General features: G+C 38.6%; 1 protein-coding gene across 3 annotated transcripts in view; it reads left to right on the forward strand.

The window, feature by feature from the left end:
- Positions 1 to 14,400, forward strand: part of ppp1r13l (protein phosphatase 1, regulatory subunit 13 like) — a 41,751-nt gene extending 27,351 nt beyond the window's left edge. For all 3 annotated transcript variants that reach the window (XM_061719897.1, XM_061719899.1, XM_061719898.1), the window contains exons 9-13: positions 1,385 to 1,522; positions 7,590 to 7,723; positions 8,490 to 8,656; positions 12,393 to 12,586; positions 13,326 to 14,400. In XM_061719897.1, coding sequence (XP_061575881.1) covers positions 1,385 to 1,522; positions 7,590 to 7,723; positions 8,490 to 8,656; positions 12,393 to 12,586; positions 13,326 to 13,361 — 669 coding nt within the window. In that variant the 3' untranslated portion in view covers positions 13,362 to 14,400. The remainder of the gene's footprint in view (positions 1 to 1,384; positions 1,523 to 7,589; positions 7,724 to 8,489; positions 8,657 to 12,392; positions 12,587 to 13,325) is intronic.
- Positions 14,401 to 17,027: the final 2,627 nt, after the last annotated feature.

Raw genomic sequence — 17,027 nt, forward strand, 5'->3', positions numbered from 1 at the left:
ATTATCAAAGGTATGTTATTGTACAAAAGCACAATTAATTAAAATTAAAATTATTATTATTAAAATGATTACATAAACAATATTATGTTAACAGACTAGAGTAGATACTGCTGGCATATTGACTGCTGCCTCTCGGCTCTATTTGTTTGATTTTATTTGTTTATTATATTTATTAATGTCTGTTTTTGTACATTTTAATGTATTCTTATATGGAGAACATATTGACGAGGTTCTGTTTATCTAAGTTGAGGGATTTAATTATAGTTCTAGTTTTTGTAGTACTTTGTTGTTGCACTTAATTGTTGTTCCACTTCAAATTCTTGTTGCACATTGCTGTTGCAGTTTATTTAAAACCAAAAATAAAGTAGATAACGTGTTTACAGTAAATGATTTATAAATGATTTGATTATTTTGTTTCTTTTACTAGGCCTACACTGTAGATGACACTCGATATCACACTTAGTACTATATCACTTTAAATATTAAGTGTAAATCAACCCCAGGCCGCTCTTGTAGCTGAATTTGCTCCCGTTTCAGATTAAAAACCATAGATGGTAAAAACCTGCCAGGCTGACAATAGGATGATGGAAACAACTCTGCTGCAACTGTGCAGCTCTTTGACCTTTGACCTGTTGCTTCTCTGTGTGGCCAGTAGGGGCAGTTGCTGACTTTGATCAATATTAATTGAAAGATTTTTCTGCTTTTGTTCATCTGTTGTCTACGACGGAGTATTAGGGCCAAACGAAGACAAAAAAAATGGAAATTACGAGAATGAAGTCATAATAATATGAGAATAAAGTCGTAAAATTACGAGAATAAAGTCATAATGTTGTGAGAATAAAGTCGTAATATTACGAGAATAAAGTTGTAATATTAAATATATTATAAATATAACTTCACAAGATGCTCAATATTCAACATTTTAACACAGGGAGAAGATGCTCTTCCTGTTAGAGTTCTCATAAATTAACATTTTATTCTCATAAATTACCACTTTATTCTCATAATGTTACGACTTTATTCTCGTAATGTTACTACTTTATTCTTGTAATGTTACGACTTTATTCTCATAATATTACGACTTTATTCTATTTTTGTCTTAGTTTGGCCCTAATACTCCGTCGTAGTTGTCTGCTTCCATGGTCTTAATCACTGTGGATTACAATCTAACTACAACGAAAAGTTCTTACATCTAGTTTTACAAGTGTATTTGTAATGACAGGGAAGATCATGAAATAAGTTTATAGTGGGTGTGTGAATGATCAATAATCAGGATTATTGGCAGTAATAGAGGGGCACAAAATCACATTTTGCTTAGAGGCTTGGGCCGGCCCTGAGCGTAACCATAGTAACCGGCGGTTGTCTCTGCTCTTTGGTTCCTCAGAACTACCATTCCATCCTCCGGCGGCCCAAGAAGGACCGTAAGAGTTCTGGGCGTCAGGCCCGGCTCAGCCCGCTGGTGCTGCTGCTGGACGGGGCGCTGGTGGGGGAGCTGGACACGGTGCAGAAGGCCGTGCAGGAGGTGAGTGCGTCCCGGCGGGATGTTCGTATGGACCCGGTGGGTCGGTGATGGAGACGCGTCTGAAGTTGCTTTCATCAAGGAAAATTATGACTAAATATCGTTGTCAACGAACATTTATCACCTGAGGAAAATGAGACGAGACGCAACGAAAATGCAGGTCATGTGACGATAACGATAATTAAATATATAATGCAATATCGTAGAGGAATAAAAACGTACGGAAGAGTATTAGGGCCAGGCAGGAGAAAAAATATTTGAAAGGGTAAGATTTTCTTTTAATTGTGCACTTCGAGAAAAAATGTCGAGATAAATGTTGAAGTACAATTTCGAGGAAAAAAATCGAAATGTTGAGAATAATGTTGAAATACAATTTCAAGAATGAAGTCAAAATTTCGCCTTTTTTCTCGAAATTGTACTTCAACATTAATCTCGACATTTTGACTTTTTTCTCGACATTTCGACTTTTTTCTCGAAGTGCACAATAATAAAAATCTTCCCCTCTCAAATATTTTTTCTCCTGCATGGCCCTAAAAAACAAGACTAAAATGTAGATTACAAAACAAAAACTCTGCTAAAATGTCTCTTCATTTTCGTTGATCAAAACGAGACGAAAGGTTCTAACAAAGATCCTTAATGTCCATGTTTTCAGTAGTTTCCTCTGGTTTAATGTCCATGTTTTCGGTAGTTTCCTCTGGTTTAATGTCCATGTTTTCGGTAGTTTCCTCTGGTTTAATGTCCATGTTTTCAGTAGTTTCTCTGGTTTAGTTCTGCTGGGTGACGTTAGTCCTCAATCCCAGTCGCTGCAGCGGGGAATCAGATCCAGAAGATGCAGCTGCAGAGTTAGAGGCTGATGCCGTTAACGCAGAGCTCTAGGTTCACGTACATTAAAAACAAAGTTACATAGAGAAACGCGGGGATCTGCTCTGGGGCTGGAGAAGAAGAAGAACCATCTTTGGATACACTTTCCTACATAGACGTGGAAAAGAAAACCCAATGTGTCGTCGAAAAAGAAAAAGATGGGGAGAAATAAATATGTTGTAAACTCAAATTAGAGTCTTCTGTATCTGGAATGAATGTATTCTTGAGTCTATAAGGTAACAATAATATAATAATAAGATAACCTTGTTTGAATTGTAAAATGGGTTTGGCTAAATACATCCATCCATCCATCCATTATCTTACCCGCTTTATCCCTTGCGGGGTCACGGGGGTCTGCTGGAGCCTATCCCAGCTCATTTTAGGTGAGAGGCAGGGGTTACACCCTGGACAGGTCACCAGTCCATCACAGGGCCACATGTAAACACACAAACCATGCTCACAATCACACTGACACTCACACCTACGGGCAATTTAGAATCATCAATTAACCTAATATGCATGTTTTTTTTGGACTGTGGGAGGAAGCCGGAGTACCCGGAGAAAACCCACGCAAGCACGGGGAGAACATGCAAACTCCACACAGAAAGGCCCCTGCCGGGCCTGGGAGTCGAACCGGGGACCTTCTTGCTGTGAGGCAACAGTGCTAACCACTAAGCCACCGTGCTGCCCACGGTGGCTTATGGCTAAATACAATCTTTGACTAAAATAAGACTAAAATGCTCAGACTTTTAGTCGACTGAAACTTGACACGACTAAAAGGAGAATGAACGTGACTAAAACTAATAAAAACTCAAATGATAGCTTGACCCAAAGACTAGACTAGAACTAAAACTGAAAGAGGCTGACAGAAACAACACTAGACGCGTCTCTGACCTTGGAGACACGTCTCCGGACAAAGACGGCCTCTCCGTTCTGCACAGGAAGCTCCTAATCGGCTCATGTGATCGTGGCTAGTTTCCCACAGGGATCCTTTTGTTCGTTTGCTCGTATCAGCCGCCGATGAACGGCCGTCCTTGACGCGGTGCCGTCTGAGGGACCGGGTGACCTTCACGGACCTCAAGTCCTCCGGATGTCTCGAATCATTCAACGCGTACGCTCGCGACTGCCGTCCTTCTTCTCTCAGAAACATTTCAACCACCTGTTTTCTGCACATTTGTGGAGAAGTGGGGGTCCTCCGCCCGACTCTGTTACCACGGTTACTGCCTTCGTACCAGACCAGGGTCGTAGCGGACCTTCCCATCAGTCCGTAAAGCTTCTACGTTTTACTGGTCATAAGTGACCTTCTCTTATGGCACTTTTCCACTAGTACAGGGGTGTCAAACTCATTTTGCTTGGCGGGCCGGATTTGACCAATTTTTTTCTCGCGGGCCGCACGCTCAAAATAACAAAAACGGTGCGAACATTTTTTTTTAAATTCTTTTTTTTTTTCACTATTGTTATCTAATCCAATATCAGTTTAGTTGATTTTAAAGGAAATATGCACTTTGTTTAAACTCTAATTATGTAAAATATATTTCTTCAGGCTCTTTTCTTGAAATTTCTCGTTTTTTTTTCAAATTATGTAAGATACTTTTAATATCATTTTACAAAGATAAACAGAAACAAGTATGTTTTTTTATATTTCGCTTTTTTATAGGAAATTTAATTAAAAGCAAAATCTTTCTTATTACATCCGAGAGTGTTTCTTTGTGATTTAGAGATTTTTCCAGTACAATTAAGTGTATTTATTTTTAAAAATTGGCGCGGATATTTACGCCAGTGTGCCGAAAAAGTCAGCACTTCTTTTTTAACTGTTTTACTTTGTCACTATCCTCGTATTCAAAACTGAAATAGTCCGAATAAATATCTTCTATCATCTTTTTTAGCGGTGATATTTTTCCTGCAAAAATATATAATAGTAGTCAGTTAATAAAAATAAACGACCGTCTACAAAGAAATAAAATCGGCAAATGCTAGAAAACGAAAAAAATGTTGAAAACTGCTCTCTTTGTGGAATAACGATGGATTTGTAGAAGAAATATATTATCGGATATGCTGCGATTCATGGCAATTATTTATGCCTTCCTTTTTAGTAAATTAACATTTCGTTTTTTTGCGTTGGAAACTTCTTGCGGGCCGCATGAAAATCTCTCTCGGGCCGCATTTGACACCCCTGCACCAGTATCTACTCAGCCCGACTCGGTTTGGTTCTTTTCCACTACGGGTCTAACGTGCCGAGTTGATACTTTTCTGTAACTACTCTGCCAAGGTTCTAAGCGGCTGAGTCGGCTGTATCTGACGTCATCACACTACAGGCCACCGATTGGTCGGGGGGTTGGAGTCAGACGTCTGAGTCAGGATGTGACAACAGTGAAAGAGCGACTCTGACGGCTTCTTGTTCATTTTATTCGACCAGCATAAAAGTCTGTTTCATGATCCAACTCTGAGGTGCAGATGTTCATAAACCTGGTGCTGAGGAGAGAATTAAAAAGGGATCCAGACGGGCGATAAGGAACGACCAGATCTACCAGGAGCTCTGTCTCTTCATAGCTACTCGCGGCTCCAGCTGACTTTTCAGCAGCGCCGAGACAAACTAAAAAAAATTAAAAAGTGTCGCTGCTTGAAGCTTCTCTCACTCTCATTTTTTAACTTGATATTGAACACAAGCCACAGACCCAGCAGCACATATATCATCTCCTCCAGGTTCTACATCTTTAGTGTTGTTGTCTTCTTCGTTTAGATCAAACAATCAAATACGTCACAGCAGCTTCGCTCCAACCTCCTACTTCTGCTGAATTGTAGTGGAAAAGAAACCAGGCCAAGTTGAGTCGAGCCGAGTAGGTTCTAGTGGAAAAGTGCTAAAGAGAGTGTTAAAGAGAAGTGAAGGAGCTACGACGTCTTACTGCGACTGTCTGCTGATGCCTACTTTACCTTTCCACTTCATTACATCTCCGGGTTCATATTGCTTGCAAAGGAAAAAGTCAAAGTAAATGTTAGAACCACTGCGGTTGCTTTTTCTCCTAATGTCCCGTCGTGATGTCTTTACTGCGACCGGCTGAAGTCGTAAACTCAGCAGGAGCAGCGAGACTCCAGAGATCAGCAGTTGTGCAGGATGAATTCTTCAGAGATTCATGGTTACCTGATCTGGATCTCACATTGAGGGGGGGCTTTCTCAAAGTTTCAAAGTTTATTTATTTAGACGGGACCATGCATATTAATGAACACTACATTAAGCAGTGTAAATACGCCGGATTTGAGCAGAAATGCTAGTTTCCACCCGCAGTCCCCACAGAAAACATAAAAACAATTCAGTCAAACAATACAATCAAACAAGGGAACAAACATACATAGTAGAAAAATAAATTTAGCAGCATGTAAAAGCAGTATGAATTGTATCTGAAGTGACTTGAGTTTAAAGTGACTTGAGCAAAAAATGCATATTACAATAATGAAATAACAGCCATGGTAATATTATGGTACTGAGAAGTTGTGTGACATACAAAGTGCGTGTTGCATTGCACATTGCCCTAGTACGTACGAATTAAAACAAATAATTAACATTAAGACAAACTACACAAGTTTAAGCCTGGTTGTGATAACGGTGTTGTTCCTCCAATAGCCAGGATTTAAAATGTTTGGTGAAAGAGGTCAGAGTGGGAAGTTCACGTATCGTGCTTGGTGTTGCATTCCAGGTGTGAGAGGCACGAACTGAAAAAGTGGCTCGACTAAAAGAGCTTTTTCTAAAAGGAACTATACAGTCGCCTCTAACACTAGTTAGATCAGTTTTAGTTAGTTAGTTAGTTAGTTAGTTAGTTAGTTAGTTAGTTTCAATTTATTGTCCTTTCAGAAATTCTTTTTGCATCTGTGGTAGTAGAATACATAGTCAAAAACAGAACGATATACAAGACAATTCGACATAGAACGATTAAGTGCAGTATAGTACAACACTATACAATAACATAACTGAACACAATGAATAGAATCTTTGATCCTAAAGTGCTTCACACCAAACCTAGTGGATTATGGAATGAATAATGCACCTATAATTTATTTAGCAGAGCTATACTAGAGGGTATAAAAGATCTTTGGGCCCGGGAGGTGCAGAGGCGGTACCTGTACCTCCGTCCTGATGGTAACAGCAGATATTCTGCATTTATGGCACAGAAAAGTCGAAAAAGTCTCTTTACATTTACCTCCTTGAACCCTGGGATGCATTATTAGCCCTTTGCTCGGAAAGGGCATTTTCAAAATGAAATGGAGATTCTCTCTGCCTCTGCAAGATCTGCATGGATGATGTTAGTATCAAAATAAGGGAGGGGTTAAATGAAGCTGGAACAAGTCGGGACAACAACTTCTGAGCAGAAAAGTCATTTCAACGTCTTTGTAGATTAACAGCATCTTTCTTTTCCTGATCTAAAAAAAAGTGCAATTTCTTCATTTGCTCAAACTTACAGGACTGTCTCAGAAAATTTGAATATTGTGAAGTCCTTTATTTTCTGTAATGCAAAAATGTCATACATTCTGGATTCATTACAAATAAACTGAAATATTGCAAGCCTTTTATTATTTTAATATTGCTGATCATGGCTTACAGCTTAAGAAAACTCAAATATCCTATCTCAAAAAATTTGAATATTCTGGGAATCTTAATCTTAAACTGTAAACCATAATCAGCAATATTAAAATAATAAAAGGCTTGCAATATTTCAGTTGATTTGTAATGAATCCAGAATGTATGACATTTTTGTTTTTTTTAATGGCATTACAGAAAATAAAGAACTTTATCACAATATTCTAATTTTCTGAGACAGTCCTGTATATTTAACAAATACTAGTAAAAGAGGAACAGCTTGTAGTGTCTTAAATGCAGCAGTTTAAAAAAACGGTTAGTAGAATATAAAAGCTATAAAATCTGCAACAGGTGGATTCATGCGTCACAGATGATGGTACCAGGACCGCGGATCAAAAATGCAAAAATTTCTTTCTGCGAAATTTACTATTTTTACAATTTTAACAATTCTAACCAGGACTTCCTTTCACCCCACTGGGAGTTGTTCCTCTGCAAGATCTGCATGGATGATGTTGGTATCAAAATAAAGGGGGGTTGGGTAAATTAAGCTGGAACAAGTTGGGACAACAACTTCAGAGCAGAAAAGTCATTTGAACGTCTTCGTGGATTAACAGCATCTTTCTTTTCCTGCGGGTACAGATGACAGACCCGAGCCAGGCCAACGACGAGGGCATCACCGGCCTGCACAACGCCATCTGTGGGGGCCACTACAACGTGGTGGACTTCCTGGTCCGGATCGGGGCCAACGTCAGCGCCCCGGACAGCCACGGCTGGTAAGCCCTCACCCCTCCCTTTTCTCAGATGGCAAAAATAAGAACTTTATTGATCCCACATAGGAGTAATTCATGTTTTATCAGCTATAGAGAACAAGGTAGTGCCGAAAAACAATATATATCCCCCGTCACAAAAATAAGAAAAATAGAGAAACATATTTTCTCATCAACAAAGCATATTTTACATAAACATATTTTACATTTTTCAAGTAACAAAATAACATATTTGAACCATTTTTCAGATTTTTTTCAGTTATTTTATTGTCTGAAAAATGGTTCAAATGTTATTTTATTGTCTGAAAAATGGTTCAAATATGTTATTTGAAAAATTTTAAATTTGTTATGTTGATGAGAAAAATATGTTTCTCTTTTTTTCTTATTTTTGTGAGGGGGGATATATATAGTTTTCCGGCACTACCTTGTTCTCTACAGCTGATATAACATGAATTACTCCTATGTGGGATCAATAAAGTTCTTATTTTTGCCATTTGAGAAAATTAAATATATTATATTTGGTGCCTAAACTGTTTCCGAAGGATATATTAGTGCGTGTGTGAATGAATAAATGAGACGTAAAGCGTACATTTCTTTGTAAAAAAGGCGCTTTATGAAAATAAGTCCATTCACTTGTATTAGTTTACAGCGCAGTCTTGCCACATCCAACATGGTGCAACGTTGACGTATCGCAGCAGCGGGCAAGACCACTCGATACAGCGTCTACGTATATATATGTCCATGGTGGTCACGGCCCTGCGTTTTCCCGCAGGACGCCGCTGCACTGCGCCGCCTCCTGCAACGACCGCGTCCTCTGCGAGTTCCTGGTGCGGAACGGCGCCGCCGTGGTGGCCATGACAGAGAGCGACGGCGCCACCGCCGCCCAGAAGTGTGATCCCTACGCCCCCGGCTTCGAGGAGTGTGAGAGCTTCCTGAGGGGTGAGGCCGCCGACACACGCCCTCTGAAAACATCCTCGCTGACAAAAGGCCCTTATTACTCTAATTATAGCTCCGTAATCCGCTCTGCTCTCCCCCATTGTCATGGTTACAGCCGGTGATTCTGACTGGAAGTTGTCGTAACGACCTACCTGGAAATGACCTTTTAATCTCGGTAAACGTGAACCAGGGCTGGGTTTGGTTGTATAAGCACAGGATGCTGGATAATATCTGAATACTTCCTTTAATAACCGTGATGAGTGACAGGCTGCGTTTGTGATTCTCAACCTTTCTGCATATTGTTGATCAACCTTGAGTCTGAATCAGTTCCTGTAAATCCCAACATTTTATTTCATTTTATTTTATTAGTTTGCACACAATAAAAGTAACACTTACAATCAAAATAGTAAAACAAATGTGACAGGAGAGGTCAAAAAGCCAACAGGCTTATGCAGCGAAACTTCCCCTCAATTTAGGAAGTAAAACAGTAATTACAAAAAACAAAAAAACACAGCAAGACGAAAACTATAAACAAAAAACCAAGAAGGTTAGACTACATACAGTAGTTACAGATCATCAACACACACAAAATAATCAACAAAAAAAAATAAATCAAAGAAAACTTGTGACATTTTTTAAATGTGAATTAAATGAGATGATACATTTCTTTTAAAAATCTCTAGAGAAGCAGAGCTTTTGATAATGTGAGATTTGGAGTTCCATATCTGTAACACTGCGATATCTGAGGGAAACCTGGCCGTGTTCAGTTTTATGAAAAGGAAGATGAAGATGATTAACATGTCTAGTATTATATGAATGTATTTGAGACTTATATTTGAAAAAATTACTAAACGATAGTGGTAAAGAAAAAGGCAAAAACATATGTTTGTATAAAACCACATATATCTGATGAATATTTATGTCATATACTGAAAGAATTTTGAGTTTTCTGAACAAAGGACTAGAGGGTTCCGTAGAGTTAGAAAAAGTTGCCAGTCCTACAAATCGTTTTTGCATTAAATAAAGTTGATGAAGACTGGAAGGGTATGTATTTGCCCAAACAATATTACCATAAATCAAATAAGGATAAATCATAGAATAATATAGAGTTAATAAGCAAGAAATATTAACGAAATTTCGCAGTTTGCTGATGATGATTTATTATGACATTATATATTCTTCTTTGTAAAGTCTCTTTTTGCCGTCTTTTTTTTATCTTTTCCGGTGGCTCAGAGTCCAGAACAAGCAGTCTTTTATGTTTTATATATGAGCCATCATCTTCTATTTCTTCTTCTTCTTTATGTTACTGTGCCTATCATTTTTCTCCTTTTTTTTTTCTAACATTACTCCAATTTCTAGCTCTAACTTGAACTTTGCAAATTAATGAACGTTCCCCCAACAGCTTCCTGCAAATATTTCACAATAAGAGCATTTTAAAGAAGTGGAAGGTGTATTCCCACTGAAACTAGGGGGATCTTGATTTGAATAGGATGCAGATCGTGTTATGTTTGTATGAACAGTGTCGTGCAGTAACTTCAACTTCAATGCAAATGGCTGCAAGTAGATAACGGTCTCGGTCACCTTTGAGTTAAACAATAATCCATTTCTATAAATGTCAGTGATTATTTCAAAATAATATATATACAGGACTGTCTCAGAAAATTAGAATATCGTGATAAAGTTCTTTATTTTCTGTAATGCAATTAAAAAAACAAAAATGTCATACATTCTGGATTCATTACAAATCAACTGAAATATTGCAAGCCTTTTATTATTTTAATATTGCTGATTATGGCTTACAGTTTAAGATTAAGATTCCCAGAATATTCACATTTTTTGAGATAGGATATTTGAGTTTTCTTAAACTGTAGACCATGATCAGCAATATTAAAATAATAGAAGGCTTGCAATATTTCAGTTGATTTATAATGAATCCAGAATGTATGACGTTTTTGTAATTGCATTACAGAAAATCACAATATTCAAATTTTCTGAGACAGTCCTGTATATCTTCTGGGAAGAGAGGAAGTAACTTTTACAGACTACATATTAAAGGTTTGAAAGTAAAGTAGCTTGTTGTCCAGTTTGTAATAGTTTCTGTAAACAGAACCACTAAGAAAAGGCACAAACTAACCAAGAGTCTTACAACTAGAACAATTAATAACATAAAACAAAAGTCTGGCCTTTCTATCGGAGCTGTAATCTGAACTTCTAAACCACAAAACAAATCTAAGGCCAACAAACCGAGTGGCTATAAACCAGCAAGAACCAAAAAGACCACAATAAAAGAAACAACCTGAACACGTGAAAGTTACCCAGCAAGATACAAACCCCACCCAGCAGAGGACGTGCAGGTCCGTCAGCTCTGCTGTACCAGGACCTGGAGTCTCAGGACCTGGTCCAAGAGGAGGTCTGGCCCGGTTCACCAGGACCGGGTCCAGGAGGAGGTCTGGCCCGGTTCCCCCAGCGGAGCCTGCAGGCCGGAAGCTGCAACTGCAACTACACAGAACGGAGAAAGAAAAGGCCACTGGCCGTAACAATCAGTCTCCTTTTACTGACATTACCAGACTGACCTGGCTAGGAAAGAGAGGCACAGATGATGGAGGGATGGATTTATGAATGGACTAAAGATTATCTGGCAGAATTGTGTTTCTGTGAAAGGAATCAGTTTATGGAACAATCTGAATAAAGAAAACAAATAATCCATATCAAACATTACATTCAAAAGAACAATTAAAGCCTGTAGATTAACTAAATATAATGAAATATGTTAGCTAAGTTTGATTGACATACCCATAGACTGCGGTAATTTTATTTTATTTTAGTTTTTTTTTTACTTAGTTGTTGTTTTTTTTTTAAATTTTTAATTTGTTATTTGTGAATTTATTTCTTGGAAAAAGGGGCAGATTAGATAAGATTCTTCTTCTTTCTGCTCCCTTTTCATTCACAATTTATGAACATTTGTATTTGTATTGAATTGTTTGTTTTATTTTTTGAATGAAATAAAGAATGAAAGAAAAAAAAAAAACGAATTGAAGATAAAATGATGAGCTACAGCAGAAACAGCCCCTCCAGAAACAAGCCTTAATGTTCCTAAATCTATTGAAACTATCTTATTTTAAGATAAAAGACCTCTGCCAGTGGGGTGAGAGAATTTCCTGGCTAGAATTCTTAAAAATAGTTTAGCCACAAAAGTTTCTGCGAAAGGAGTTTTTGCATTTTTGATCCGTGGTCCTGGTACCCTCATCGCATTAATCCACCTGTTGCAGATTTTATAGCTTTTATATTTTACAAACCATTTTTTTAAAACTGCTGCATTTAAGACATTCAGTTAAGACACTTATTTTACTAGTATTTTTTAAATATACAGGACTGTCTCAGAAAATTAGAATATTGTGATAAAGTTCTTTATTTTCTGTAATGCAATTTATAAAAAAAAAAAAAAAAAAAGTCATACATTCTGGATATATTTCAGTTGATTTGTAATGAATCCAGAATGTATGACACTTTTGCTTTTGTAATTGCATTACAGAAAATCACAATATTCTAATTTTCTGAGACAGTCCTGTATTTTACAAACCGTTTTTTTAAACTGCTGCATTTAAGACATTCAGTTAAGACACTTATTTTACTAGTATTTGTTAAATATAAGTTTGAGCAAATGAAGAAATGGCCCTTTTCTAGATGAGTGAGTGTGGTAAAGTGCCATGTTTCTTGAGCTGACTGCTGTGTCCTGCAGGCATCGAGGAGGCCATGGGCGTGGAGAACAGCGGCGTGCTGTACGCCCTCTGGACCTACCCGGCCCAGGCGGCCGACGAGCTGAGCTTCAGGGAGGGAGACATGGTCACCATCCTGCAGAAACCCGACGGCTCCGACTGGTGGTGGGCGTCGCTGTGCGGCCGCGAGGGCCTTGTGCCCAGCAACTACTTCGGGGTGAGTCCACGTCCTTGACTGCGTTTCCATGCATCAATAACCCTTTTAAAACCTGAATATTGGCAATAACCCGAATTTGCACGGCCATGTAAACACCAATAACCCCTTTGAATAACCCGAATTTGCTCATATTCCGGTTTTTTAAAACCGAATATGACCCCTGGGTTACTCCTTTTTAAAACCTGAATATTGGGTCATGTAAACACCAAACGGAATATTCCCATCAAACGGAACAGGAATTTGTTTACTGCGCATGCTCTGTTCACAAGGAATCCTGGTCTTTTGAGTCCAGGAAGTTCTTATAAACACGGAGAAACACAAGACCAGGAGGAGACTAATCACTTCATAAATGTAATGAAGGATATAAACATTTTGGCATTTGTAGACGGTAGAAAGTACCGGGATAGCCAGATTTACAAGAAGGTGAGCGAAAAGTTACGCGAAGCAGCATTTGTTTTGAATTTGGATACAGGAAGAAGAAGCGGAAATGACGTTAATCGCGTCATCACGTTCTCTGCGCGTCGCTGGTTTGATCCAGATATCCCGAATGATTAATTACCATGTAAACAGGGATAACCCTGTTTGCTCACGCATGGAAACGGAATATTCCGAATGTTTCAGTAACCGGAATATTAGCAATAACCCGAATTTTGACTGCATGTAAACGTAGTCCTTGTTTCCAACGCTGGAGCGCCGCAGATTAAACAGCTGGACTAAAAGAGGTGTCTTTGTTTTTCAGCTTTTCCCGAAGGTTCGTCCTAAATCCCTCTGCTGAACATCCTCTGTGATCGATGAACTGAAGCTGAGGATCCTGCAGAGATGCATCTGCACACTTGTTTAACCAGGACTGTCGGTGTGAGTGTGGCGGGGGGGGGGGACGTGTCACAGCGTCTCTGCTGGAGTTAAAGTCATGCCTGCGTTCTAGAAAGGTCATGGAAAGGTCATCGTTCCTGCTGCTTCTGACTCATGAGCTGATTAACAACCTTCAAGCGAGCGGCGGCTGCTGATGTCGGTGTCGGCCGCCAGCGGACCCCGCCTGGGCGTCCAGAACCCACCACGGCCCGGTTCAGACACGCCTCCAACAGTTTGTTAGTGGGTCAATGACGTGACGCCTATATTTTCTGAAAAACAGATGTTTTTTTCAATTTAAAAAAGGTTTAAATGGATAAGAAAATACAATATACTGTATATGACTGACCTGTCCCACATATGGACTCACTTGAATTTTACAAAAAATACTAGTTATTTGGGATTTTGTTGTTGTTTTAAGCGTCAAAATGTCATGTGGTGCGACCGTCCGACCAGGACTCTGGTTTTGAAAACTTGTTTTGGAATCACTCTAAATGTTTTTAAATCAATCTTCTGCCCTATCTGGCATGATTTCCGAAATGTCTTGTAGTGTGTAAGATTTATACACATTTATATTTATATTTCCATCATAATATACGAAAAAGTTTGACTGATTATGTCCATTTTATGAAATATCATGTGGCGCGACCATTAAAAAAACAACCATTTTTGCATAATACTGAAAACTTGTAAAAAAAAAAAGATGTTAAGGAAATTAATTTATTTTAATACTAATCATGGTTGCACCACATGACCTTTTTTAAGGCTAGTGCCAATTCATCTTGACAAAAAACTCAAAAAATTGACCTGTTGAAAATCCTTATTCGTCATTGACCCTTTTGTAGATTGAGCTTCGACACCGAGTCAAACACAACCGTCAGAGATTCATACAGACTTTTCCATCAATCAGAACAAGACAGTTCAGAAAACTGTGTCTCCATCATCAAAAGCTGGAAGCCATACCATAATAAGCGTCCCGTACCTTACACATGTGATCAAGTGCAGCCTGAAACGCTGCCATCAGCTGATTCGTGGAGGGAGAATTGTCTCTTCCGTCTGGCGTGGAGATAAACACCTTTCTGAAGCTTTTCCTCAAACAGAGACGTGCTGGATGTGCTCCCGGCCCGACACACACCCGGCAGTGGAAACGCCAGCAGAACCAGGACCCCCGGCTGCACCACTCACACCCAAACTGAGCTGGACCGCTCAGAGGAAACCTGGCTTCAAAAGAAGAGCCCGACTTTAGGAGCTCCAGACTGGATCCTGTCCTCACAGCCGCAAGATAAACTGTCAATCACAGGTCAAGCAGAGCTTCAACACAGAGATGTGGAGCTCTTCTTGATTATATAATCCCAAACTGCTCTTTTCATCTGGGATATCAGGGTCAAATCACAGTGAGCTACAAAGCGGGGTCACAATTCATGCTCTTGTTTTTTAAAGTTGCAAACTGTGGGAACTTTAAGGAAACTAAGTTTGCATGCTCTTGATGAGTCTTCCTACACCTGACAAGGTAACAAAGCTCGATGTACGACTACAACGCTGGGAACGGAGCTGCGAGGGTTTGCTGCGACGTGCAAGAAGCCTCAGAGCGCCAAAGTTAACAGTTGTAACTGGATCTGTGTTATTATTATTAGTATTATTAATATTATTATTATTACAGAGTGACTGTAGTACACTAGGTAGAATTTTCTAATTTCAGACGTGATTTTAGTGCTAGGACTTCTCTTTTGTTTTCATGCTGGTTTTAAAAGTGAATCATGTTTAGGACATTTGGGTTTATCTGACGGGGAATCCTTCTGGATGTGTTTGTGGCGGGTTTATTTTTCATCATCTTTCACATTTGTTTCTCTGAACTGCTGTGCACATGAACTTTAACCCCTTCTGAGGAGAAAGTAGACGTAATAAATAAAGATGCGAGTCGCTGGTTGTTGGTTTTCCATTGAGGTGGTCGGTTCTGGTGCAGTGTCGGCGACTGGCCAGCAGATGGCGCTGCGCATTAGTTGATGCTCGGTCCTAGTCGGGTTTAATCTTCTAGATTATGTTTTCCTGAGGTTCTGTTCTCTCCTTTTATTAAATTTCTGGTTCATTTGACGCTGCAGCACTGCTGCGCCGCTTCATTTACGTTAGATTACACAACATGAAATGGCCCAATTCCTTTGACAAAGCCTTTAAACACTACGGCATCAGGCCGATGACAACAACCATCTGGGATAAATCCACCTGGCAGGACCTGGAGGAGAGGACCGGGACAGGTGGTACTGTCCCCGTCCTGCTCATGATGGACCTCTGTATGACGCAGGAGACCCGGGACATCACCACCACCTCACTTCTATCCTGAAGACTCTTGGAGACGGATGTCTTCAGGCTCCGGGAGATGGTTTGATCAGGGTCACCTGCACTGTTACAAATATTGTGCTTAAAAAAATGAAGGCAACTTTTTGCATGAGATTATTATGTAGATCAAGAAAGACTAGTCTTTGTATAAACTACTTAATTTTTTGTATGTAAATAATACATTTTGCAAGTACAGTCAACTTAATTGTGTTACCGTAAGTTTACTTTACAGGACTGTGTCAGAAAATTAGAATATTGTGATAAAGTCCTTTATTTTCTGTAATGCAAAAATGTCATACATTCTGGATTCATTACAAATCAACTGAAATATTGCAAGCCTTTTATTATTTTAATATTGCTGATCATGGATTACAGTTTAAGAAAACTCAAATATCCTATCTCAAAAAATTTGAATATTCTGGGAATCTTAAACTGTAAACCATAATCAGCTATATTAAAATAATAAAAGGCTTGCAATATTTCAGTTGATTTGTAATGAATCCAGAATGTATGACATTTTTTTTAATTGCATTACAGAAAATAAAGGACTTTATCACAATATTCTAATTTTCTGAGACAGTCCTGTATGTATCAAAATTAAGTTGACTTTACTTGCAAATTAATTTTGTACATTCTAAAAATTAAGTAGTTTATACAAACACTAGTCTTTCTTGATCTACATAAAAATCTCATACGAAAAAGTTGCCTTCATTTTTAAAAGTAGATCAAGCAAGATATTTTTTACTGTGGTGTTTTACTTAAACAAATAAAGCATATTTAATCTAAACGTTGCTCAATCTGCCCAATAGATTAAAATTGTTAAAGGAAAGGTAAATACAACAAGATCATTGCTTGTTGTTTGTGTGTAAATGAAAAGATTGCCTGGGATTACAGAAATACTGTGTGCACAATGTCTTGTTTTTTGAACAAATGCAGATTAAGTTCAAAACTAGATGTATTCACATAAAGCAACAAACTTCATTTTTAATTGTTAATATCACAGATTTAAATATGTTATATTTACATGCGCTTAGATTTATTTTTTTCAGTGTGGCAGGTTCTGGGACCAATGGGAACACGTGAGAGGTTCTGGTGACCGTGGTCTAAGAAGTGTTGAGAAAAGTCTAAAAGTGTCCACCTTTTCTTGGACATAAACCGTTGTTGAAATATGGTGATTATATTGTGTGTTTGGGAGTTTCAGCATCTCTTTATATATATTAGGGGTGTAACGATACACTAATCTCACGATACGGTACGA

Source organism: Cololabis saira, chromosome 4, assembly GCF_033807715.1.
Source record: "Cololabis saira isolate AMF1-May2022 chromosome 4, fColSai1.1, whole genome shotgun sequence".
NCBI lineage: Eukaryota > Metazoa > Chordata > Actinopteri > Beloniformes > Belonidae > Cololabis > Cololabis saira.